At 39.6% G+C, this 23491-nt stretch overlaps 1 protein-coding gene across 1 annotated transcript in view; it reads right to left on the bottom strand.

Annotated features, from left to right (window-relative positions):
* EEA1 (early endosome antigen 1) overlaps nt 1-23443 on the bottom strand; it is a 162187-nt gene extending 138744 nt beyond the window's left edge. Inside the window, exon 1 of the mRNA XM_011993184.1 lies at nt 23258-23443. Within this exon, the coding sequence (XP_011848574.1) occupies nt 23258-23443 (186 nt within the window). The remainder of the gene's footprint in view (nt 1-23257) is intronic.
* Between the last annotated feature and the right edge of the window lie 48 nt (nt 23444-23491).

The following is a 23491-nucleotide window of genomic DNA, read 5'->3' as shown; positions in this document are numbered from 1 at the left end:
CGCCCGGCCAAAAGTTTTCTGATTTTTAAAAAACTATTTGGGCTTGACAAAAAGATCCAGAGAATTCTAATTATCAAACACTTATTATTAATGTTTAAGTAGCTACAACCAAAGAGACCAACTAAAGGAAAACCAGCTACAACAAAACTATTTCTCTATTCACTATACTTCTGAACAAATGTTTGAGTTTTCCACACCAATTCTCTGCAGACACTAACTGTTATGTCCTACAATTTAATTGAATTCTGACACTATCTGGAATTAGCAGAGACCTCACAGACTAAGGGACCCGTCTCTTAAGACTGCCCTCCCCTTCTAACGCCAATAGCAAATAAAAGGTCCACAGGTTACCCACACTTTTGTCTACCTTGGCTACATATGGGGAACTCTCACAACTCCCCTCCTCAGGTTTGATAATTTGCTACAGCAGCTCAAAGAACTCAGGGAAACATTTTACTTATATTTACTTTAAAAGATATCTTAAAGGATACAAATAGCCAGATGAAGCAGTATGTTAGGGAAGGTCTGGAGGGGTCCCAAGCGCAGGAGCTTCTGTCCCCATGAATTTAGAGATATGTCACCTTCCCAGCACATGAATGCATTCGACAACTAGGCAGATCTCCAAAACCATTGTTTAAGGTTTTTACAGAGGTTCCATTATGTAAGCATGATTGATTAAGTCATTGGCCATTGGTGATTAACTCAATCTCTAGCCTCTCTCTATTCCTGAAGGTCAGAGGGTAGGGCTGAAAGTTCCATATCCTTAATCTTGTGGCTAGTGTCTATGGCAACCAGTCCCCAATCTGAAGCTATCTAGGGGCCCATCAATATCACCTTATTAGCATAAACTCAGCTATTGCCAAAAGGTACTTATTATGAATGACAAAAGACACTCCTTTCACCTCCATCACTCAAGGAATTCCAAAAGTTTTAGGAGTCCATGCCAGAAACAAGAAAAAAAAACAAATATATATTTCTTATTATAACACAATATTATATTAATATTTGAAATTATGAAAAAAATACATAGTATTCAAAGTATTTACTTCAAATAAGAACGGATGTTAGCTGGGTGCGGTAGCTCACACCTGTAATCCCAACAATGGGAGGCCAAAGCGTGTGGATCATTTGAGGTCAGGAGTTAGAGATCAGCCTGGCCAACTTGGTAAAACCCCATCTCTACTAAAAATACACACACACACACACAAAAATAGCTGAGCGTGGTGGCACACACCTGTAATTCCAGCTACTGGGGAGCCCAGGGCAGGAGAATCACTTGAACCCAGGAGATGGAGGTTGCAGTGAGCCGACATCATGCCACTGCACTCCAGCTTGGGTGACAGAGAGACTCTGTCTCAAAAAAAAAAAAAAAAAAAAAAAAGAACAGATGTCTGCAATAAATAGGATATCCCAGATTGCTGGTAAAAAACAAATTCATACTACAAGATCAGTATAAAACAGCATTAATCTCTGCAAAAAACTATCAAAGAAGCAAACACAAATGTGAGAAAGAACAGCACTTTACTGGGAGAAAAATTGTTATTGTTTACTACGTGAAATATCTTAAGAAATAGCACTGTCACAGAAGTTTTAACAACCTACAACTTTTTTGAAATAAATGATTTATCTATTGCAGACTAGTTGTTTACTGAGTATAATTCAGACATATTTCTTTTTTTTTTTTTTTTAAATAGGCAAAATCTCACTCTGACCCAGTCTGAAGTGCAGTGACACAATCATGGCTCATCGTAGCCTCGAATTTCCTGGGCTCAAGCCATCCTCCTGCCCCAGCCTACTGAGTAGCTAGGACTACAGATGAGTGCCATCACACCTGACTAATCTTCTTTTCTTTTTTTCTTTTTTTTTTTTTTTCTGAGACAGGGTCTTACTCTGTCAACTAGGTTGGAGTGCAGTGGTGCAATCTCAGCTCATTGCAACCTCTGCCTCCTGGGGTTCAAGACATCCTCCCACCTCAGCCTCCTGAGTAGCTGGGATTATAGGCACATGCCACCACACCCGACTAATTTTTGTGGTTTTTTATACAAATGGAGTTTTGCCATGTTGCCCAGGCTGGTCTCAAATTCTTGGGTGCAAGCAATCCACCTGCCTCAGCTTCCCAAAGGGCTGAGATTACAGGCATGAGTCACCATGTCCGGCCCTGGCTAATTTTCTTTAAGCAAAATTATTTCTAAAACTGGAAAGGATACAAGTATTAGAAATTAAATAATTAAATTAAATAATATACAACTCAAAATCTTGGGGATTTATAAGATATCTATAAGGATTTCTTACAAAATGTAACTTTTGGGGCCGAGTGCAGGGGCTCACGTCTGTAATCCCAGCACTCTGGGAGGCCAAGGCGGGCGGATCACGAGGTCAGGAGATCAAGATCATCCTGACTAACACGGTGAAACCCCGTCTCTACTAAAAATACAAAAAAAGTTAGCTGGGCATGGTGGTGGGCGCCTGTGGCTACTGGGGAGGCTGAGACAGAAGAATGGCGTGAACCCGGGAGATGGAGCTTGCAGTGAACCGAGATCACGACACTGCACTCCAGCCTGGGCGACAGAGCGAGACTCCATCTCAAAAAAAAATTAATTAAATAAATAAATAAATATAAAAATAAAAATAAAAATAAAAAATAAAATAAAATGTAACTTTCAACACTGATTTTGTTACTCTATTTCATCCTCATCCCACCATAAAAATTAATTAGAAAGATTTTCACAAATTCAAAAAGTTTGAAAAGCCATTTACTATATGCAGACCTTAAGAACAATGCTTTAAATACATTATGCAAGCCTTATACTAAATGCATAGACAAAGGGCTCTCACTAACCTTTTTCTACTATTAGGAGCTAAAAACATAACATATAGACAAAGCAAGAAGGTATCTTTGCAAAAAACACATACTATTTCATGAAAAAAAACATCCATGTAAAGTAATTGAGGGGTTCCCAGGGAATTTTCATACTTGACTTCTTAGCTTATCACATAGTTTAGGTAAATTCGTTTACTCCCTAAATTTTCATTATCACCATTGCTGACAATAATAAAAACACTAACTCTAATTCAGACCTTTGCTGAGTTTCCAATTCATATTTTCCCGTCTTGCCAAATATACCTAATTGAATGCCTTGAGAGCACCACAAAGTCAGCTTATTCAAAACCAAATTCATTTATCTTTGCTCAACCCTTTCACCCATCTGCATTCTCCATCTCAGATTACAGAACCATCACACACTCATTTTGCTTAAATCCAAGGCATCACTCTTACTCGTCTCTATTCCTTAACCTTCACATCCAATCACCAAGTTAATTCAACTGCCCACATACATTTTGAATCTATCCCCCTTTCTCCATCTCCTTGGCCACTACCTTAATTCATGTTGCCATCATCTCTCACTTGGATTATAAAAGAAACCTAATACAGCACTCCATACTTCTACATCCACATTTCTAGTTGTTTACTAAGAAATCAAGTAATGGATGTCTCAAAGCATTGTAACCAAACCAAACTCTTCATTCATCTCAACACTTTACCATCCTAGGAAAAAGTTTACTTTCCTCACTATGTTCTCCAGCTTAGTCAATAATATCCTCATTCATCAAGAACTTCAGTTAAAACCTAAATGAACTATTAGCCAGGCATGGTGGTGGGCACCTGTAATCCCAGCTACTTGGGAGGCTGAGGCAAGAGAATCACTTGAACCTAGGAGGTGGAAGTTGCAATGCAATGAGATCATACCACTGCACTCCAGCCTGGGTGACAGAGTGAGACTGTCTCAAAACAAACAAACAAACAAAAATTAAAACCTAAATGAACTAAAACAGATATTTGCACACCAATGTTCATAGCAGGATTATTCACAATAGCTAAAACATGTGAATAACCCAATGTCCGCCAACGGATGAATGGCTAAACAAAATGTAGTATAAACATTCACAATGAAATACTATTCAGCCTTTGAAAGGAAGAAAATTCTGATAACATGCTGCAACATGAATGAAGCTAGAAATAATTGTGCTAAGTGAAATAAACCAGACACAAAAGGATCACTATCGTATAATTCCACTTACATGAGGTACCTAGAACAATTAAATTCATAGTGACAGGAAGTGGAATTGCGGTTACAGTGGGTTCAGGGGAGGGGAGGAATGAAGTTATTGTTTTATGAGTATGGAGTTTAGTTGTTATGATTGCACAACATTGTGAATACATTTAATGCCACTGGACTGTACACTTAAAAATGGTAAAAATTGTATCTTTTAAATTATGTATATTTTGTCACAATTTTAATTTTTAATAAAATTTTTAAAACCTAAATAAGTATTATATTGCAGGCATTACCAAACAGACAAAATAATTATTTTAAGTATTTAAGAACATAGAGTTTTTACTACATATCCTTTTGGGTTATAGCACAAAGCCAAAAAAACACTGCTAAAAAAAAGAAACAGTAAAATTAATTCAATAATCTTAGCCATAATATTCATATTGTTAATTTTAAAGCTATTTATGCATATTTTAGCAAAAACATTTGCTAATGTTAAGAACCAAGATATTCAGTATAAGAAAAAATGATATAAATACAGAATCAAATAAATAAAAAACCATTTTATATCTTAAATTTGAATTATTATTTTGGTTTTTGTTTCTTTTTTTTTCTGAGACACAGTCTCACTCTCTCACCCAAGCTGGAGTGCAGTGGTACAATCTCAGCGCACTGCAACCTCCACCTCCCAAGTTCAAGCAATTCTCCTGCCTCAGCCTCCTGAGTAGCTAGGATTACAGGAGTGCACCCAGCTAATTAGTGGAGATGGGGTTTTACCATGTTGGCCAGGCTGGTCTCAAACTCCTGACCTGTGATCTGCCTGCCTCGGCCTCCCAAAGTGCTGGGATTACAGGCATGAGCCACCACGCCTGGCCTTGCTTCTTAACAATAATTCTTACCATTCAAAAGCTTAAAAGCAAAGACAACCCAAAAGCAAAGTGCACCCTCAGTGCTTATACTATGGTCTCTAACCATCACTCCCCACTCAAAGGAATTTTCTAGAGAAATGGCTGATTCCAGACATGGGAGAGGGAATTTACAAGATAAATCTGAAACATATTATTGTGCCAAAAAGCAAGGAAGCTTTTTGAACACAAATAAGGTCCTGTCAAAATGACAAACGTCACCTTGAAGGTACTCCCAGTAGCTACAGCTGAGATCATTTTCACATCAGCAAAAAATATCGACTGTAACTGACTGAAACACACTAATTATATGTAAATCCATGAGTTCATAATATAAAAATCCAGGAGTTAGTCAACTAATCTTTGACAATGGAACAAAGGCAATACAACGAGAAAAGATAGTTGCTATTGCTTGAATGTCCCCACCAAAACTCATGTTGAAATTTAATTGCAAATGTAATGGTATTGAGAAGTGAGGCCTTTAAAAGGTGACTAGGTCATGGGAGTTCCACCCTCATGAATGGATTGCCATTATTGTGAACATGGATCAGTTATCACGGGAATGGTTTTGTTATAAAAACAAGCTCGCGGCCAAGCATGGTGGCTCACATCTGTAATCCCAGCACTTTGAGAGGCAGAGGCAAGCAGATTACCTGAGTTCGGGAGTTCGAGACCAGCCTGACCAACATGGAGAAACCCCGTCCCTACTAAAAATACAAAATTAGCTAGATGTGGTGGTGCATGCCTGTAATTCCAGCTACTTGGGAGGCTGAAGCAGGGCAATCGCTTGAATCCGAGAGGTGGAGGTTGCAGTGAGCTGAGATGGCGCCACTGCACTCCAGCCTGGGTAACAAAAGCAAAATTTTGTCTCAAAAAAAGAAAAACAAAATAAGCTCTCCATCACACCTGTTCTCTTGCCCTTCCTATTTGCTATGAGATGACATAGCAGACAGGATCTCAGAGAAAGGTGCTATGTGCTTAGACTCCCCAGCATCTAGAACTGTGAGCCAAATAAGCTTCGTTATAAATTACCTAGTATGTGGGATTCTGTAATAGTAGCAAAAAAAGAAAAAAGAAAAAAAAATGGGTTAAGACAATAGTCTTTTCAACAAATGGTAATGGAACAATTGGATATTCACATGCAAAAAAAAAAAAATCTAAATACAGACCTTATATTCTTCATAAAAACTAACTCAAGGGTAGACACACTGGCTCATGGCTACAATCCCAGCAATTTGGGGGGCCGAGGTAGGAGGATCACTGGAGTCCAGGAGCCCAAGACCAGCCTGGGCAACACGGTGAGATCCGTCTTAATAAATTTAGGCTAGGTGCAGTGGCTCACACCTGTAATCCCAGCACTTTGGGAGGCTGAGAAGGGTAGATCACCTGAGGTCAGGAGTTTGAGACCAGCCTGGCCAATGTGGAGAAACCCTGTCTCTGCTAAAAATACAAAAATTAGCTAGGTGTGGTGGCAGGCACCTGTAATCCCAGCTACTCAAGAGGCTGAAGCAGGCAGATCACTTGAATCCAAAAGGTGGAGGTTGCAGTGAGCCAAGATCACGTCACTGCACTCCAGCCTGGGCAACAGAGCAAGATTCCATCTCAAAAATAAATAATTATATTTTTATTTTAATTTTTAAAAATTAACTCAAGGCCAGGTGCAGTGGCTCACGCCTGTAATCCCAATACTTTGGGAGGCCAAGGCGGGCAGATCATGAGGTCAGGAGTTTGAGACCAGTCTGACCAACATGGTGAAACCCATCTCTACTAAAAATACAAAAATTAGCCGGGCATGGTGGTGCGCGCCTGTAATCCCAGCTACTCAGGAGGCTAAGGCAGAAGAATCGCTTGAACTCGTGAGGCGGAGGTTGCAGTGGGCCAAGATCATGCCACTGCACTATAGCCTGGGCGACAGAGCAAGATTCCGTCTCAAAAAAAAAAAAAAAATTAACTCAAAATGGATCACAAACCTAAAGGTAAAACACAAAACTATAAACCCTAGAAGATAACATAGGAGAAAAAGACTGTGGTTTGTCCATTTTTTTTTTAGGTAGAACACCAAAGGCGCAATCCATGAAAGAATTAATAAGCTGGACTTCATTAAAATTAAAAATGTCAGCTCTTCAAAAGACATTGTCAAGAATAAAAAGACAACTCATAGACTGGAGAAAAATATTTACAAAAGACAAACCTGATAATGGACTATTATCCAAAATATACAAACAACTCTTTAAATTTATTTGTAAAAAAATAAATAATCTAATTAAAAACTAAGGCAAAGACCTTAATAGACAGACATCTTACAAAAGAAGATATACAGATGGCAAACATGCATATGAAAAGTTGCTCCACAGCATACACCATCAGGGTAATGCAGATTAAAACAATGGGATACCACAATATACCTAGCAGAATGGCCAAAATCCAGAACACTACCACCATCAAATGCTGACAAGGATGTGGAGAAACAGGAACAGGAATTCATTGCTGGTGGAAATACAAAATGGTACAGCTACTTTGGAAGACAGTTTGGTAGTTCCTTTCAAAAGCAAACATACTCTTACTATACAATTCAGTAATCACACTCCTTGGTATTTACCCAAATGAATTAAAAACTTCTGTCCACACCAAAACGTGGACACAGTTGTTTAAAGTAGCTTTATTCATAATAGCTAAAGCTTGTAATTGACCAAGATATCTTCCAGTGCGTGAATCAATAACTTACTAGTACACCCAGATGATATTCTCCAGCGTTAAAAAGAAATGAACTATTAAGCCATGAAAAGACAATGAAGAAACTTAAACGTATATTACTAAGTGAAATATAAAGTGAAAGAAGCCAATCTGAAAATGCCTTCTGGAAAAGGCAAAACCAAGAAAAAAGTGAAAAGATCAATGTTCGCCAAGAGTTAAGAGGAAGGGAAGGATGAATAGGCAAAACACAGTGGATTTGTATGTAAGTGAAAGTACTCTCTATGGTATTATAATGGTAGAAACATAAAAATTTGTCCCAAAATCCACAGAATGTACAACACCAAGAGTGAACCCTACTGTAAACTGCAGACTCTAAATGATAATGATAAGTCAATATATGTTCACAAATCCTAACAAATGTACCACTCTAGCAGGGAATGTTGATAATGGGGGAGTCTGTGTATGTGTAGGGGCAGGAAGTATATGGGGAATCTCTGTAACCTTCACTCAGTTTTATTGTGAACCTATAACTGCTCTAAAAAGTAACTTCTGTTTTTCAAATCTATGAACTTCCTTTTCTCAAGAAAGAGAAAATCAAAAGAAAACTCAGAAAACCACAATGATCACTGCTGAAGTAGCTAGTGTACCAACTCTTATGCTAACAGTAATCAAAGAAAAACAATTAAGTCTTTATCGTGCCTTGCAAGTATGCATTGAAATTTGGGATAACCAAATAGCCCTGGTTGATATCAAAAAGTTCTTTACAGAAAAATTTCAGTTAATATATGTAGAAGCAATGAAAGATTTAGAAGATCATTTTGCAAATATTGCTGAAATCTAACCCAAATGGCATCACAAAATCTTCTCTGAGTGTTCTTACTCAAATAAGAAATCTTTCTATCCTTTAAACTCGACTATGTCCCTTATGTATATTTCCTCTTGCAGCATTTACTCATAATAGAAGGAAGAACAAAGTGGTGTCAGCGGTAGTTCGTTATGGTAATTACCATCAATGAATCAGGCCTATGTTTTCATGCCCCTGTAATTCTCTTATGTAATCCTCCCTTACATAAACTCTGGGCTGGCCATGAGACTTGCCTTGACTAATAGTAGTAGCAAATGAGACACAAGCAGAGACTTGAAAGGTGTCTGTCTGCACAATGGGATTTGTTCTCTTGTTGCTGGAAACTTCTCTGCCACCACCTAAACCCATATTAACCTTGGACACATGTGGCCCAATGGATAAAACCAGCAATATGAGTGAAGGTACCTTAGATAATCCATTCTGTTTTCCACCTTATTTTCTTTTTATAGATTTAGTGGGTACAAGTGCAGTTTTGTTAGATGGGCATATTGTATAGTGGTGAAGTCTCAGCTTTTAGTGTACCCACCACCCTAATAATGTACAGAATAGGTAATTTTTCATCCCTCACTCTCCTCCCACCCTCACCCTTCCCCCATATTTCCATCTTTATGTCTATTTGTATCCAATGTTTAGCTCCCACTTATAAGTGAGACCATGTGATATTTTACTGTCTGTTTCTGAGTGATTTCACTTAGGATAATGGCCTCCAGTTCCATCACTGCTGCTACAAAAGACATGATCTCATTCTTTTTTATTGCTGAGTAGTATTCCATGGTATATATAAACCACATTTTCTTTATCCAATCATCTGTTGATGGACACTTAGGTTGAGTCCATGACTTTGCTGTGGTACAAAGTGCTGTGATAAACAGCCATATGCAGATTTGTTTTTTTATACAATGATCTGTTTTCCTTTGGATATATACCCAGTACTGGGACTGCTGGATTTAACTGTAGCTGTTTTTACCTCTTTGAGATATCTCCATACTGTTTTCCATAGAGGCTGTACTAATTTACATTCCCACCAGCAATGTATGGGCATTCCCTTTTCTCTACCTCCTCACCAACATGTTGTTGGTTTTGTTTTATAATTTTTTGTAACAGCTGTTCTGACTGGTATAAGATGGTATCTCATTGTATTTTCAATTTAATTTGCATTTCTCTGATGTTGAGCATTTTCTCATGTTTGTTGGTCACTTGTATGTCTTCTTTTGAGAAATATCTGCTAATGTCCTTTGTTTACTTTTTGATGGGTTTGTTTTTTTCTTATTGCGTTCCATGTGGATTCTGGATGTTAGTCCTTTGTCAGATACATAGTTTGCAAACATTTTCTCCCATTTGGTAGGTTGTCTGTTTGTTGATTATTTCTTGGGCTGTACAAAAGATTTTTACTTTAATTAATTCCCATTTTTTTCTTTTTCTGTTTTTGTATTTGCTTTTGAGGTCTCAGTCATAAATTCTTCACCCAGGCCAAAGTCCAGAGAGAGTTTCCTAGGTTTTCTTCCAGGGTTTTTAGTTACAGGTTTTTTGTTTATTTGTTAGTTTGTTTTTGAGGCAGAGTCTTACTCTGTTGCCCAGGCTGGAGTGCAGTGGTGTGATGTCAGCTCACCACAACCTCCACCTCCCAGGTTGAAGCGATTCTCCTGCTTCAGCCTCCTGGCTGATTTTTGTCTTTTTAGTAGAGACAAGGTTTCACTATGTTGGCCAAGCTGGTCTTGAACTCATGACCTCAGGTGATCCACCCACCTCGGCCTCCCAAAGTGCTGGGAGTCACTACACCCGGTCTAGTTTGAGGTTTTACATCTAAGTCTTTAATCCTTCAGTTAATTTGAGTTATGTTTTGTATATGGTGAACAACATGGGTCCAGCTTCATTCTTCTGCATATGGCTATCTAATTTTCCCAGCACTATTTATTGAATAAAGTATTCTTTCCCCACTGCATTTCCCTACCCCCACCACACTCTCGGGTCTCCCACTACCACTTACTCACCAGCCCATGCCCCCATGACCTCTGGCCCTGCCTTTGCTTGCCTCTAGCCCTGCACTCAGATCCCAGGCCCATAATCAGAAGCCACAGTGCATATTTTTGTCAACTTCATCGAATATCAGTTAGTTATAAGCATGTGGCTTTATTCCTGGGTTCTCTATTCTGTTCCATTGACTTGTGACTATTTTTATACCAGTACCATGTTTACTGTAGCTTGTAGCATAATGTGAAGTCAGGTAATTTGATGCCTCCCACTTTGTTCTGCTTTGGTTATTCGCACTCTTTTTTGGTTCCACATGAATTTTAGAATTGTTTTTTCTAATTCTATGAAAAATGATGTGGCAATCTGACAGGAATTGCACTGAGGCTGGGCACACTGGCTCACACCTGTAATCCCAGCACTTTGGAGGCTGACGTGAAAGAATCACTTGAGACCAAGAGTTCAAGACCAGCCCCTGGGCAACATAGCAAGACCTTTATAGACTTTTTTTTTTTTTTTTTTTTGAGGAGTCTCGCCCTGTAACCTAGGCTGGAGTGCAGTGGTGTGAGCTCAGCTCACTGCAACCTCTGCCTCGAGAGTTCAAGCGACTCTCCCACTTCAGCCTCCCAAGTAACTGGGAGTAAAGGCGTGCACCCCCACGACCAATTTTTGTCTTTTCAGTAGAGACGGGGTTTCGCCACGTTAGCCAGGCTGGTCTCAAACTCCTGACCTCAGGTAATCCACCCGCCTCAGCTTCCCAAAGTGCTGGGATTACAGGCGTGAACCACCGCACCTGGCCAAAGCTTTGTAAATTTACTTAACTTCTCTAAGCCTGAAATTCCCATTTGTAAAGTGAAACTAATAATGACAGCCTCACAGAATTGTTGTAAAGATTAAATAATAAATATGTTTAAATTAGTGTCTGGCATTATAGTAGATACACTATAGACAGATATTATTATTAAGTACATCTCTCTGCACAAAAAAGACCTAGAATCAAAATTTAAAAGCTGTCTGGACACAGTGGATTATGCATGTAATCCCAGCACTTTGGGATGCCAAGGTGAGAGTATCACTTGAGCCAAGGAATTCAAGACTAGCCTGAACAACAAAGTGAGACCCCGTCTCTACAAAAAATACAAAAAAGTAGCCAGGTATGCTGGTGTGGGCCTGTAATCGCAGCTACTAGGGAGGCTGAGCCAGGAGGATTTCTTAAGCCTGGAAAGGCTGAGGTTGCAGTGAGCCGTGATCAGGCTACTTGCACTCTAGCCTGGACAACAGGGCAAGAACCTGTCTCAAAGCAAAATAAAACAAAACAAAAACAAAAAAAGCTGGAAGGTACTCAGAAATCATTTGGTCCAATTGCAGTCACTTCATACATAAAGAAACTAAAAGAAAGAATAGCTGGCTTGCCTGACAATGCTCTGCTATCTAATGGTAGAGCTGCAATTAACACTTAGGTTTCCGGGATCTCAACTGATATTTTCCCTACAATCTCAAAACGTTTCTTGTTCATTTCTCTGATACCAATTAAGCCTAACTTCTCTACTCTCAATTTCTTCATTGAAAAACTATAAGGACAGGATGAATTCACAGGACCTTCCACCTCCAAAATTCTCATTCTATGACTGATCTGGAGCCATAAATTGGCTGACCTAAAAGGATGTCAAACATATTTCCAATATCTGTATATGCTTAGTTTTCTTATGGTCATATTTAAAACTCTAAAACTTAAGTTACTAGTGAAAATAATTTGTCTCTCACAAGCAGCCAAGTCTGTAAGAGACTGAGACTATCAGAACTCATCATAGATAAGTTCCTAGTACCTCATTTGGGTTTACAGATATCATACAATTAACTTAATATTAAGTGAAATATTAAGTGAATATAAGTAATATTAGGTGAAATAATAAAAGTTTTAAAAATACCCTCCATCTGATTAAAATTGACCTACATATGTTAGGCAAGTTTAAAGCATAGGCTGTTCTGATTCATCAAATATGAATAGACAGATACAAAAACATACCAAAATAAGGGTTAACGGTCTACTTTAAAGAAGTAGCTACTTTTCATTTTATTTAAGTCTTAAACTCACTTAAGGGAACAGGGAAAGGTACTGACAATAAAATTTCTTGAACAGAGGCTCTGTGGATCATGCTCAAAATCATGGACTATGAAACAAACTTAAAAATCTGGGCCGGGCACAGTGGTTCATGCCTATAATTCCAGCACTTTGAGTGGTCGAGTTGGGCGGATCATGAGGTCAGGAGTTTGAGACCAGCCTGACCAAAATGGTGAAACCCCGTCTCTACTAAAAATACAAAAATTAGCCGGACATGGTGCCGCACGCCTGTAATCCCAGCTACTGGGGAGGCTGAGGCAGGATAATCGCTTGAACCTGGAGGCAGAGGTTGCAGTGAGCTGAGACGGTGCCATTGCACTCCAGCCTGGGCAACAGGGTAAGATTCCATCTCAATAAAAAAAAAAAAAAAATCTGTTAAGTAACACTTTATAATCTAACAAAAATTTGAATCTACTGGCTACAGATTCCCATTATAAAAGATATATAGAATCAGTTTCAAAGAAGTAGACCACAAAATTAATAAAATTAAAATCCATCCTTAATATAATCATTTTCTATAATGCAAAAATTTTGAGAGAGACGATCCAAATAGTAGATGATTGTCGTAACTTGGGTTCCCAAGGAAACAGACTCTGGGACTGAAATCTGCATACAAGAGGTTTATCGGGAAATAATCTCAAGAACAACACCTGTGTGGGCATAGAGGAAAGCATGATTGGGTAGAGGGAGAAATTGAACTGTACTGAACAGTAACACAATCACAACAGCAACCTCAGTGAATCCTACTAAGAGTTCTGAAGTGGGGACAGTCCTTCATATAAGACTCTAATGAGGCAATGCATATCTTCCACATTAATCATTAATTAAATGCAGGTTGCTTCCTTCTACAAGGGCAAGTCCAAGAAAAAGATGCACCTATGGGCCTTTAGCAGCCATGACTCTAGGCAGCTAAAGGAAGGTGTCTCCACCCTGAATGGGGATCTAGATGTCACACTACAATAATGCACCTTACTTGCCTTTGAAATATCAAAAAGGGCTATACACTAGAGGGACAAAGACCTCGGTAAAGAAAGAGACCTACTATCTTCTGGAGCCTACTATGTGGCAGGTGCTGTTTCCACCACTGCACTCCAGCCTGGACAAAAGAGCAAGACTGTGTCTAAAAAAACTAAAAAAGAGAGATCACTGGCCGGGTGCAGTGGTTCATGCCTGTAATCTCAGCACTCTGGGAGACTGAGGCAGGCGGATCATGAGGTCAGGAGATCGAGATCATGCTGGCTAACACAGCGAAACCCCTCTCTACTAAAAATACAAAAAAATTAGCCGGGCGTGGTGGTGGGCGCCTGTAGTCCTGGCTTCTCAGGAGGCTGAGGCAGGAGAAAGGCGTGAACCCGGGAGGCGGAGCTTGCAGAGAGCCCAGATCGCGCCACTGCACTCCAGCCTGGGCAACAGAGCAAGACTCCATCTCAAAAAAAAAAAAAAAAAAAAGAGAGATTACCTAGCCCATGCCTTCACTGAACAGATAAGGAAAATAAAGCCCAGGAAAGCTCAACGATTTGCCTAAGATCACACTGGTAGCAGAAGCAGAACCTGAACTCAGGTCTTTGATTCCAGATTCAGTGAGTTCTTAACATGCTCTGGTGCCTTTATAATCAAAAACTTAATAAAACCAAAATAACCCTGAGGCATAAATCTTATTATAAAGCTCTGGATATCAACTTCCCCTAGATTATGTGTATTTTCAAATTCCTGCACATAAAACTTGTGTTTTATACTAGTTGAAGAAATATCAGTTGGTAGTCTGCTAAATGAAAGACTATATTTTTATTAACAATAATAATAGTAAGATGTAAACTCTATGATGGGCACTATGCCAGGCACTTTAATTGCTTTATAACATTTAATCCTCACAACAATCTTTTGAGTAAAGACAACAGATTGCTCTCATTTACCCAAGTGGGGAAAAAAAAAAAAAGTTTAAAAAGCTAACTTAGTCGTTAGCTAAGACCACAAACGTAATAAAGGGAAGAGCTGAGATTCCATCTGACTTTTGAGTCTTGCGCTTTTAAAGTTAAACTACCCACAGTGGTACAGCCCTATGCTACTTCTCAATTTTTCTTTTCTAAACTTTTCAAATTTTCATGATGTGTATGATTTATTTTCATAATCAGAAATATATTTTATCATTTTTAAATATTTTTAAAATAAAATCATTGCTTAAAATATATGGGCAGTTGCAAACAAGTTATACGAAACAAACAAAAAAAAGTTTTACAAAACAAAATAAACTCCTACTTCTTTATTGGGGATCTAACTCCACATGACCTACCAACCACTTAATCCATTCACAAAGCAATTATTTTGGCACAGCACAGTATAAAGGAAGGAACTCTTAAAACATTTTCCAAACATTATTTAGTTAATTAAGTCAAAATAAAATACCACCAACACACTGGAAAAAATTTTATATTCGCATACATATGTAAAATTTAGCCACAGTCTGATATTAAAAACTGAGATAAGGGAAAGAAGATGATTTTTATTAAATTGCATCTACTGCTATGGCCCATGCAACACTAAAACAGATGTCTATGTATCTTTGTGCTAAATATGTCAATCAATCATAGGGCATGCAACAGCCATGATCCATCCTACAGTAAGCTGTCCTACCACTGTTCGTGTTGAGAACAAAGCCCAAGACAGCCAAGTTATATGATTCCCATGCTTACTGCTGACTAACCAGATGTGATCACTTGGACTCAACCAGCTAGCTAGCCACCAGTGAAATGGCCCAGTGCAGGGTGTGGGGAGGCCAATGCAGCAATGAACAGCTACAGCTGGGTCCCATGTTTAGGCCTGTGAATTACAAATTAAAAAGAGAAATGATTGATTAGCTGTACAAACTGACACTAAACAGACATACACTGTAGTTATGAGACAAAGTAAAAGTACTTGAAGGACTTGAGCAAATCAAAGTTACAACCCAGCCAAAGTTTCAAGAGTGTGCAGAAGCCATGGTATTAAGAAAACTAGAATAAAGAGTAAGAAATGCTGGGCGCGGTGGCTCATGCCTGTAATCCCAGCACTTTGGCAGGCGAATCATCTGAGGTCGGGAGTTCAAGAGCAGCCTGACCGGGGGGATGGGGGAGGGATTGCATTGGGAGTTATACCTGATGTAAATGACGAGTTGATGGGTGCTGACGAGTCGATGGGTGCAGCACACCAACGTGGCACAAGTATACATATGTAACAAACCTGCACGTTATGCACATGTGCCCTAGAACTTAAAGTATAATAATAAAAAAATAATTTAAAAAAAAAAAAAAAAAAAAAGAGCAGCCTGACCAACATGCAGAAACCCCACCTCTACTAAAACTACAAAATTAGCCGGGCATGGTGGCGCATGCCTGTAATCCCAGCTACTCAGGAGGCTGAGGCAGGAGAATCGCTTGAACCAGGGAGGCAGAGGTTGTGGTGAGCCGAGATCACGCCATTGCACTCCAGCCTGGGTAACAAGAACGAGACTCCATCTCAAAAAAAAAAAAAAAATTACTTAACAGCAGAAACAAGCATGCAAACAGGTGAACTAAGTCCTTTAACAGATCAACCCTACAGTGAAAAATCTATAAAGCCCTGTTACAGAGCTCCCAAAGAGCACTGCCTTAATCCTGCAAAGACTTCCAGTAAAGATGTATCAGAGGCTCAGCCCCATATGACATTTTTTGGCCTTGGATTTCTATGAAATTCTACCTTTTTTTAATTGCAGAATGTATCCTTATAACCATTACCATCCTATTTAAGCTAACCCAATAGATTCTTTACTCCTAGAACTAAATGAACTTAATCAGAAACATTATCACTGTTACAGAGCCATGGTAAGGTTTATTTCTAGAAGAACGACCTACAAAAGATGTGTTTCATACTGCCACAACTCCTGAAGACACAATATTACCCCACCCCCAATGTTGGTTGATTAGACCAGCAATGAACACTTGACCCAGAGGAAACAATTCTATTGGCCATCCAGAGACCTATGCATGACCTGACTAGAAAAGATGAGAAAAACGTTTTAGATTATTCTGTTGGGATTTTGGAAACAAGACATTGGGCCAGTTGGCTATGCAAAGGTAACGTGAAAGGCATGTGGAATCATGTCAGATGGCCATCAAAATCCTGGCCACACTTAGTAAGCAGCAGCGAGACTAGGCACAGAGAAGTGGGGATAAGAAGCCAGTGGTCCATCAGAAACTGTGAGGCAGAGAAAAGAGCTGCCTCTGTCCCTGACACATTCCAGGTCCTGCTCTCCAGAGACCCAACTATGTATACAGTAATTCCAGATCTTAGATCACTATGAAATCTTATAATAAATCCCTCTTTCAACTTAAACTAATTTGAGATCTGTAATCCTTGAAAATAAAGTTATTGGCTGGGTGTAGTGGCTCACGACTGTAATCCCAGCACTCTGGGAGGCTGAGGCAGGCAGATCACGAGGTCAGGAGATCATCCTGGACAACATGGTGAAACCCTGTCTCTACGAAAAATACAAAAATTTGCCGGATATGGTGGCACATGCCTTTAGTCCCAGCTACTCAGGAGGCTGAGGCAAGAGAATCGCTTGAACCCAGGAGGCAAAGGTTGCAGTGAGCTGAGATCACACCACTGTACTCCAGCCTGGCGACAGAGCAAGACTCTGTCTCAAAAAAAAAAAAAAGAAAGTTATTAGAAGATGGTCAAAGAATGACAGATTACATTAATGCATTTAATATTTCAACACTTTCCATGTAGTCTATATTCCCTGTTTCTATTCCCTTACTTCCTAGTCATTCATTTCCCCCTGTGACTCTCTTGCAACCGAAATAGGTATGACCCAATTGTCACATTCAGTGGGCACTTCTCAGTCCTTATTTGACTCAACTTTTCTTCAACATTTACATATACCTAACACCCGCCTCTACTTGTCTCCTGAGTGCTAGACTTGTATTTTCTCTTGCCTACTGAACATCTCCACTTGGAAAGTCCAGACCTCTAGTTCACTTTTATCTTCTTCCCCAACCTTTTCCTCCACCTCTATCCTTAATCTTAGGTCTATTCCACCACCCTCACAGCTACCCAAACTACTCACAAGTTAACAAGTTCTAGCAATTCTATTCCTCTTCTTGAAAATCACTTTATTCTCTCTCTATCCACAAAACCACTGCCTGAATTCAAGCTTTCATTATCCCCTAGACTAAGGGCCAGAGGTCCAGAAATTCTGATTCAATTGAGAAACTCAAAAATCTGGTTTGTTTTTAAGAATTCCAAATGATTCCAATATGCAACAATTTTAAGAACAACAATAACTTTCTAGCTGATGTCTCCCTAATGAAGTCATCCTCTCTACAGGGCCACCAAGTAGTTAATATGTACTACTGAAAAACCACCAGGCATCAAGCACCATGTTAGACCAAAACATACAAAGGAAAACAAAAAAATCTCTACCCTGGCCGGGTGCGGTGGCTCACGCCTGTAATCCCAGCACTTTGGGAAGCCGAGGCGGGCGGATCGCCTGAGGTCAGGAGTTCAAGACCAGCCTGGCCAACACAGTGAAACCCTGTCTCTACTAAAAATACAAGAAAAAAATTAGCTGGGCATAGTGGCAGGCGCCTGTAATCCCAGCTACTCGGGAGGCTGAGGCAGAAGAATTGCTTGAACTCGGGAGGCGGAGGTTGCAGTGAGCCAAGATTGCATCATTGCATTTCAGCCTGGGGAACAAGAGCAAAACTCCGCCTCAAAAATAAAATAAAATAAAGTAAAAATTATCTGGGAGAACTACTTTTGGAGGGTTTTCCTTATTACAAATTTGATAACTTTAAAATTCTCTGTGGCTCCTTACTGTCTACAGTATAAGGTCCAAAACCCTTCAAGCTACCTGTTGCAACCATCCCATCCACATCCAGAAATACTCACAATCCCCCTACTCTATATTAAACTATATCATGCCTTGGATTTGTCTGGTTCCGATCTCTAAAATGCCCTTCTGTCCTTTGTCCCTCCTTGCCTGAGTCACTTCTATCCTCTGCAAAGACTTCCACAATCTCTATTCCTTGCCCTCCCCTACCACACCCCTTCTCCACCACATAGTTACTTTTTCTTTTGTGCTTACAAACTTTTCCTCTGTGTATATATTACAACACTTATCACATTGTTTTGTAATTATTTATCTGTCTCCTCCATTAAAGCTCAGCAGGTTTTTGTTTTGTTTTGTTTTGTTTTTTATTCTCAAGAGGGTTTTGCACAGTAGTTAGCACAAAATAAATATTCAGTAGTACATAAAATGAATGCACCTATGTTCTAAGTCCTCATCTACCTCATCTAAAAAAAAAAAAAAAATGGAGACTAGAAAAATAAAGGAAGTGATAAGAAAAGTGTTCCTTAAAGAAATTTGGAGTTTATAATGACACTAAAACATCATTTAAAAAAAATCAGCCAGGTGTAGTAGTTCACGCCTATAGTCCCAGCTATTCCTGAGGCTTAGGCAGGAGGGCCACTTGAGTCTAGGAGGCAGGGGCTGCAGTGAATGTGATGGTGTCACTGCACTCCATCCTGGCTGACAGAGCAAGACCTTGTTTCAAAAAAGAAAAGAAAGTTAAACACCAAAAACAACAAGAAAATACCAACATTAGCGGCAGCTAACATGTAAGACTTTTTTTTTTTTTTTTTTTTTTTGAGATGGAGTTTTGCTTGTTGCCCAGGCTGGAGAGTGAAATGGCATGATCTCGGCTCACTGTAACCTCCGCCTCCCGGGTTCAAGCAGTTCCCCTGCCTCAGCCTCCCTAATAGCTGGGATTACAGGTGCCCGCCACCATGCCCAGCTAATTTTTTCTATTTTTAGTAGAGACAGGGTTTCACTATGTTGGCCAAGCTGGTCTCAAACTCCTGACCTCAGGTGATCCACCCACCTCAGCCTCCCAAAGTGCTGGGATTACAGGCGTGAGCCACTGCGCCTGGCTAAGACTTTTATACATATTAATTATCTAGTTCTCCACTTTGTAAGGAGGGTAGTATTATTACAACTATTTTACTGAGACACAGAGAAGTAACTTCTCCAAAACTACACAGATAGTAAATGAAATAGGATACAAACCCAGGGAGTCTGGCATCAGAGTTCATGTTCTCAACTACTAAATTACATTATTTCTTTAGCTCAACCAAAAGTCCACTGGAATTAGAGAAGAAAACTGAGTACTAACCCTGGTTCTTTCATTTCTTAATGTCTTCTTTATTCTCAGTTCTAGTCCTGGATCTTTAATATCTTAATCTCTTTATTCCTAACATGCCCAAAAAAAAAAAAAAAAAAAAAAAACCACTCAAAAAGAAAATCATTCCATTAGCTGTCACTTTTTAAAATTCACTTCAATAAATGAGCAATACTTTCATCAAACTTAGATGTACAACTAATCTGGGAAGCCTTCCCAACATCTAAGACCAGGGCCCTCTTGCTGGGTGTTCTTAGGACTGTGTTTGTCCTTCCTAGAACTCATTCAATAGTACAGTTGTATGAATCTCTGAACAATTCCTCTCTTCCACTGGACACTAAACTCCACAGAAATTCATGCCTGCTTTACCCATCATTGTCTGCACAGCACACAGTAGGCCCACAATAGATGTCTCAACAACAAAAAAACACCACCAATCAGAGTACGTCACTTTCTTTTTTTTTTTTTTTCTAAGGCAGGGTCTCACTCTGTTGCTGGAATGTAGTGGTGCAAACTTGGCTCACTGTAACCTCTGCCTCCCAGGTTCAAGCAATTCTCCCACCTCAGCCTCCCAAGTAGTTGGGACTACAGGCATGCACCATGATGCCCGGCTAATTTTTGTATTTTTTGGTAGAGACAGGGTTTCACTACATTGACCAAGCTGATCTCGAACTCCTGATCTCAGTGATCTGCACGCCTCGGCCTCCCAAAGTGCTGGAATTACAGGCATGAGCCACTAAGCCAGCCCACAGTAAGTTATAATACTTAAGAAAGAAATGGCAACAAGCTGCCTAAGGTACTAAATGTTGATTAAATTTCTAACCATTAAGTACTTTAAATTCATATTTTTCTTCAAAGGACTCTAAAGTAAAATATTCAATACATACATATTGGAGCTACTTCATTTTGGTTTTGTTTTGAGGTTTTTTTGTTTTTGTTTTTGTTTTCTAGCCTCTTTCAAGTCTCAGAGAAACACCTTAGTAAGCTAATGAAAAAGGAGGAGCACGAGCAGAAGGAGGGACAGAAGCAGAAGAACCAGAAACCAAATTTCTGTAAAGTATCCTGAGACTGATGATGTTCAAAGACTTTGACTTCTAATTGATTGTAAGCACTTTGTCTCTTTCTTCTTTTAAAAAATGCTATTTAAAGGACACTATTCAGAAGAAAATAAGAATAGTTAAAATGAAAAGGTCATCTAAAAACAAAATGTTAAAGGAATGCCACATAATTTCAAAGCACGGAGTCCATTGCAAATAAATCTCTAAATTAACAATAGCTTTCATCTTATATCTTAATATCTACGCTGAGAAATAAGACTAGCAGTGTGGGGTAAATTAGGTTGCCATGTTACACAATTTAAAGATTCAAGTTATACTTGTTGGTAAATACCACTTGCAGAGTTAATAAAATATATATTCTACCTTCTAAACTAGTAAATCACCGGATTTAAGACATTTATCAAAATGTCCCTATTAAATACTCAGCATTAACACTGACCCAACTACACGATAAAAGCCGAGCTCCTTCAAAGGGACTCTTAAGTCCTCTCACAATTTGGTCTCTAGCCACCACGGTAACTTCATCTCTTACTAATTGCTACAGACCATCTCACTTCCTAAGCTTAACTGTTCACACTCCCCATAGTGTGGGGAGTGCGCCTTTTATGACTCCATCTCTTTGCATTTGCTGTTCCCTCTGCCTGACATGCCCTTCCCTCTTCTGAGCTGTGAATATGCCCTCCTCCCTGAAGCTTTTCCTAATTACCCTCACCTCCTCCCAAAGAGTGCCTCCTGGGTCCTCTGTCCTCTTCATTATTCTATTACATACCACTGTCATTTTAAAAGTTCACCTCCCAAACAGCCTGTGAGTTCCAAAGGGAGGACCCACAGCTTAATCAACTGTTTCCCAGCCCTTAGCATGAAGACTGGCATTTACTGAAACTCAATATAAATACACCGAATAAAAGAAAGTTAAGTGCTTAAATGTGAAAAACACTTCAAACTTTCCTATTAAAGAGTTAATGCATTTAACACATTGATTCTCAACCAGAGGCAATTTTGCCCCTAGGAGACATCTGGTAAAATCTGGAGGTATTTTTGGTTGTCTCAACAAGGGCGAAGGGAATATAGGGGAATGCTACTGGCATCTAGTGGGGGTAGATGCCAAGGATGCTGCTAACATCCTACAAGGCACAGGGCAGCCTCCCACGACAAAGAATTATCCAGTCACAAATGCCAATAGCGCCAACGTTAAGAAACTCAGTTGTCAACTGACTTACTCGGATGTGATGATTCAATATCACATCTCTGACAACAACCACAATCAATTTCACTTTTGTAGTTTCAACGGAAGCTTTTTAACAGTTGATAGGTATGCACCAACATTAAAAATGATCTTCATATAATCTCCATGTTTAACTTCAAACCAAGATTACTAGAAAGCATCCCTTATTTCTGAAAACCAATCTATAACTACAGAAGCCATTCTTAAACCAGTAAACACTTTTATTTGTAAACTTCAAAGCAAACCACGGGCAAACTAATTTTCACTTGCGGAACTATGACAGAAACACAATCTGAAACATGAGGTAAACAGTTCCTCCAGGTCTGATAAAAGAAAAATCTCCTAAAGCCTCAAAGTAAATAATGCACAGATGTCTTTACTGCTGAACGAAGGAAGTGATGGGAAAAGTAAAGGACACGCCCTTGCTACTGCCAAAATCATCGCTGATCGGGATTTCAAAACTGACAAAACACTGCAAAATACAATTAAATGTCAATACAGGTTGTCAGATAAAGAAGTTAACTATTTCTCCCTCTAATAACTGACCAAGTTTCACATGACTTCATTCTTTTAGGAGAAAGCTAGGCAGAAGCAAGAGCACTCCCTTCCTATCTACTGGATGACTCAACTCTCTTCCGCACATTCCTCGGCTGAATCCTACAAATTAACTAATTTCTTTTGTCCTTTGAACTAGTTATGCTACTCCCTCGGTAAAGAACTAATAGGCCTGGCACCTACTTTTCAATCATTTACATTTTGTTACACCCTATCAGCCTCAAAAAGAAAAGAAAAAAGCTATAGCCCCCCCCCCAAAAAATTTAACAGTTGATAGGTACAACTCTTATAAGAAAAGAGATGTGAATTATGTTATTCTAGTAACTGATTCCTAAATGATACACTTACAGTTTTCTAACGCTCTAATCTTTCTATCCTCAAGGTTTTCCAGATTTCAGAGACAGCACTGGCAGAAACTAAGTGTATACCACTTGATCAAGCTTACTGCGGATTTATTCTCGGACAGCTAAAATAAGGTAGTGGGGCTTGGACAGAAAACGTCTTTTTAATTAAAAAAAAGTTTCCAACAGTGAGTAACATCTTCCTTCTCGGCTGACTTTGCCAGTGTCAGTCTCACCACTGGGCCCAAGCTAGGCCGGGGCTCACCACACCACCTTCCAATGTGGCCCAAAGGAGAAAGCGGGGCCGTGTGTGGCAGGTGCGCGTAGTGTCAGATTGGGGGACACGGGGAGTGCGGCGGGTGGGGAAGGGCGAAGCAAGCCGCCCGCAATCTCCCAGGGGGCGTTCTCCAGCCCGGCAGGCGGCCAGTCGGCCCGTCCCACGGGCAACCAACTCTCCATTTTCATTCCCACTCCGGGATCCCGGGAGGAACGCGCCGGCACCACACC

Source organism: Mandrillus leucophaeus, unplaced genomic scaffold (assembly GCF_000951045.1).
Source record: "Mandrillus leucophaeus isolate KB7577 unplaced genomic scaffold, Mleu.le_1.0 Scaffold427, whole genome shotgun sequence".
Taxonomy (NCBI): Eukaryota; Metazoa; Chordata; class Mammalia; order Primates; family Cercopithecidae; genus Mandrillus; species Mandrillus leucophaeus.
The sequence above is the reverse complement of the archived record's forward strand: the minus strand, read 5'-3'. Positions and strand labels throughout refer to the sequence as shown.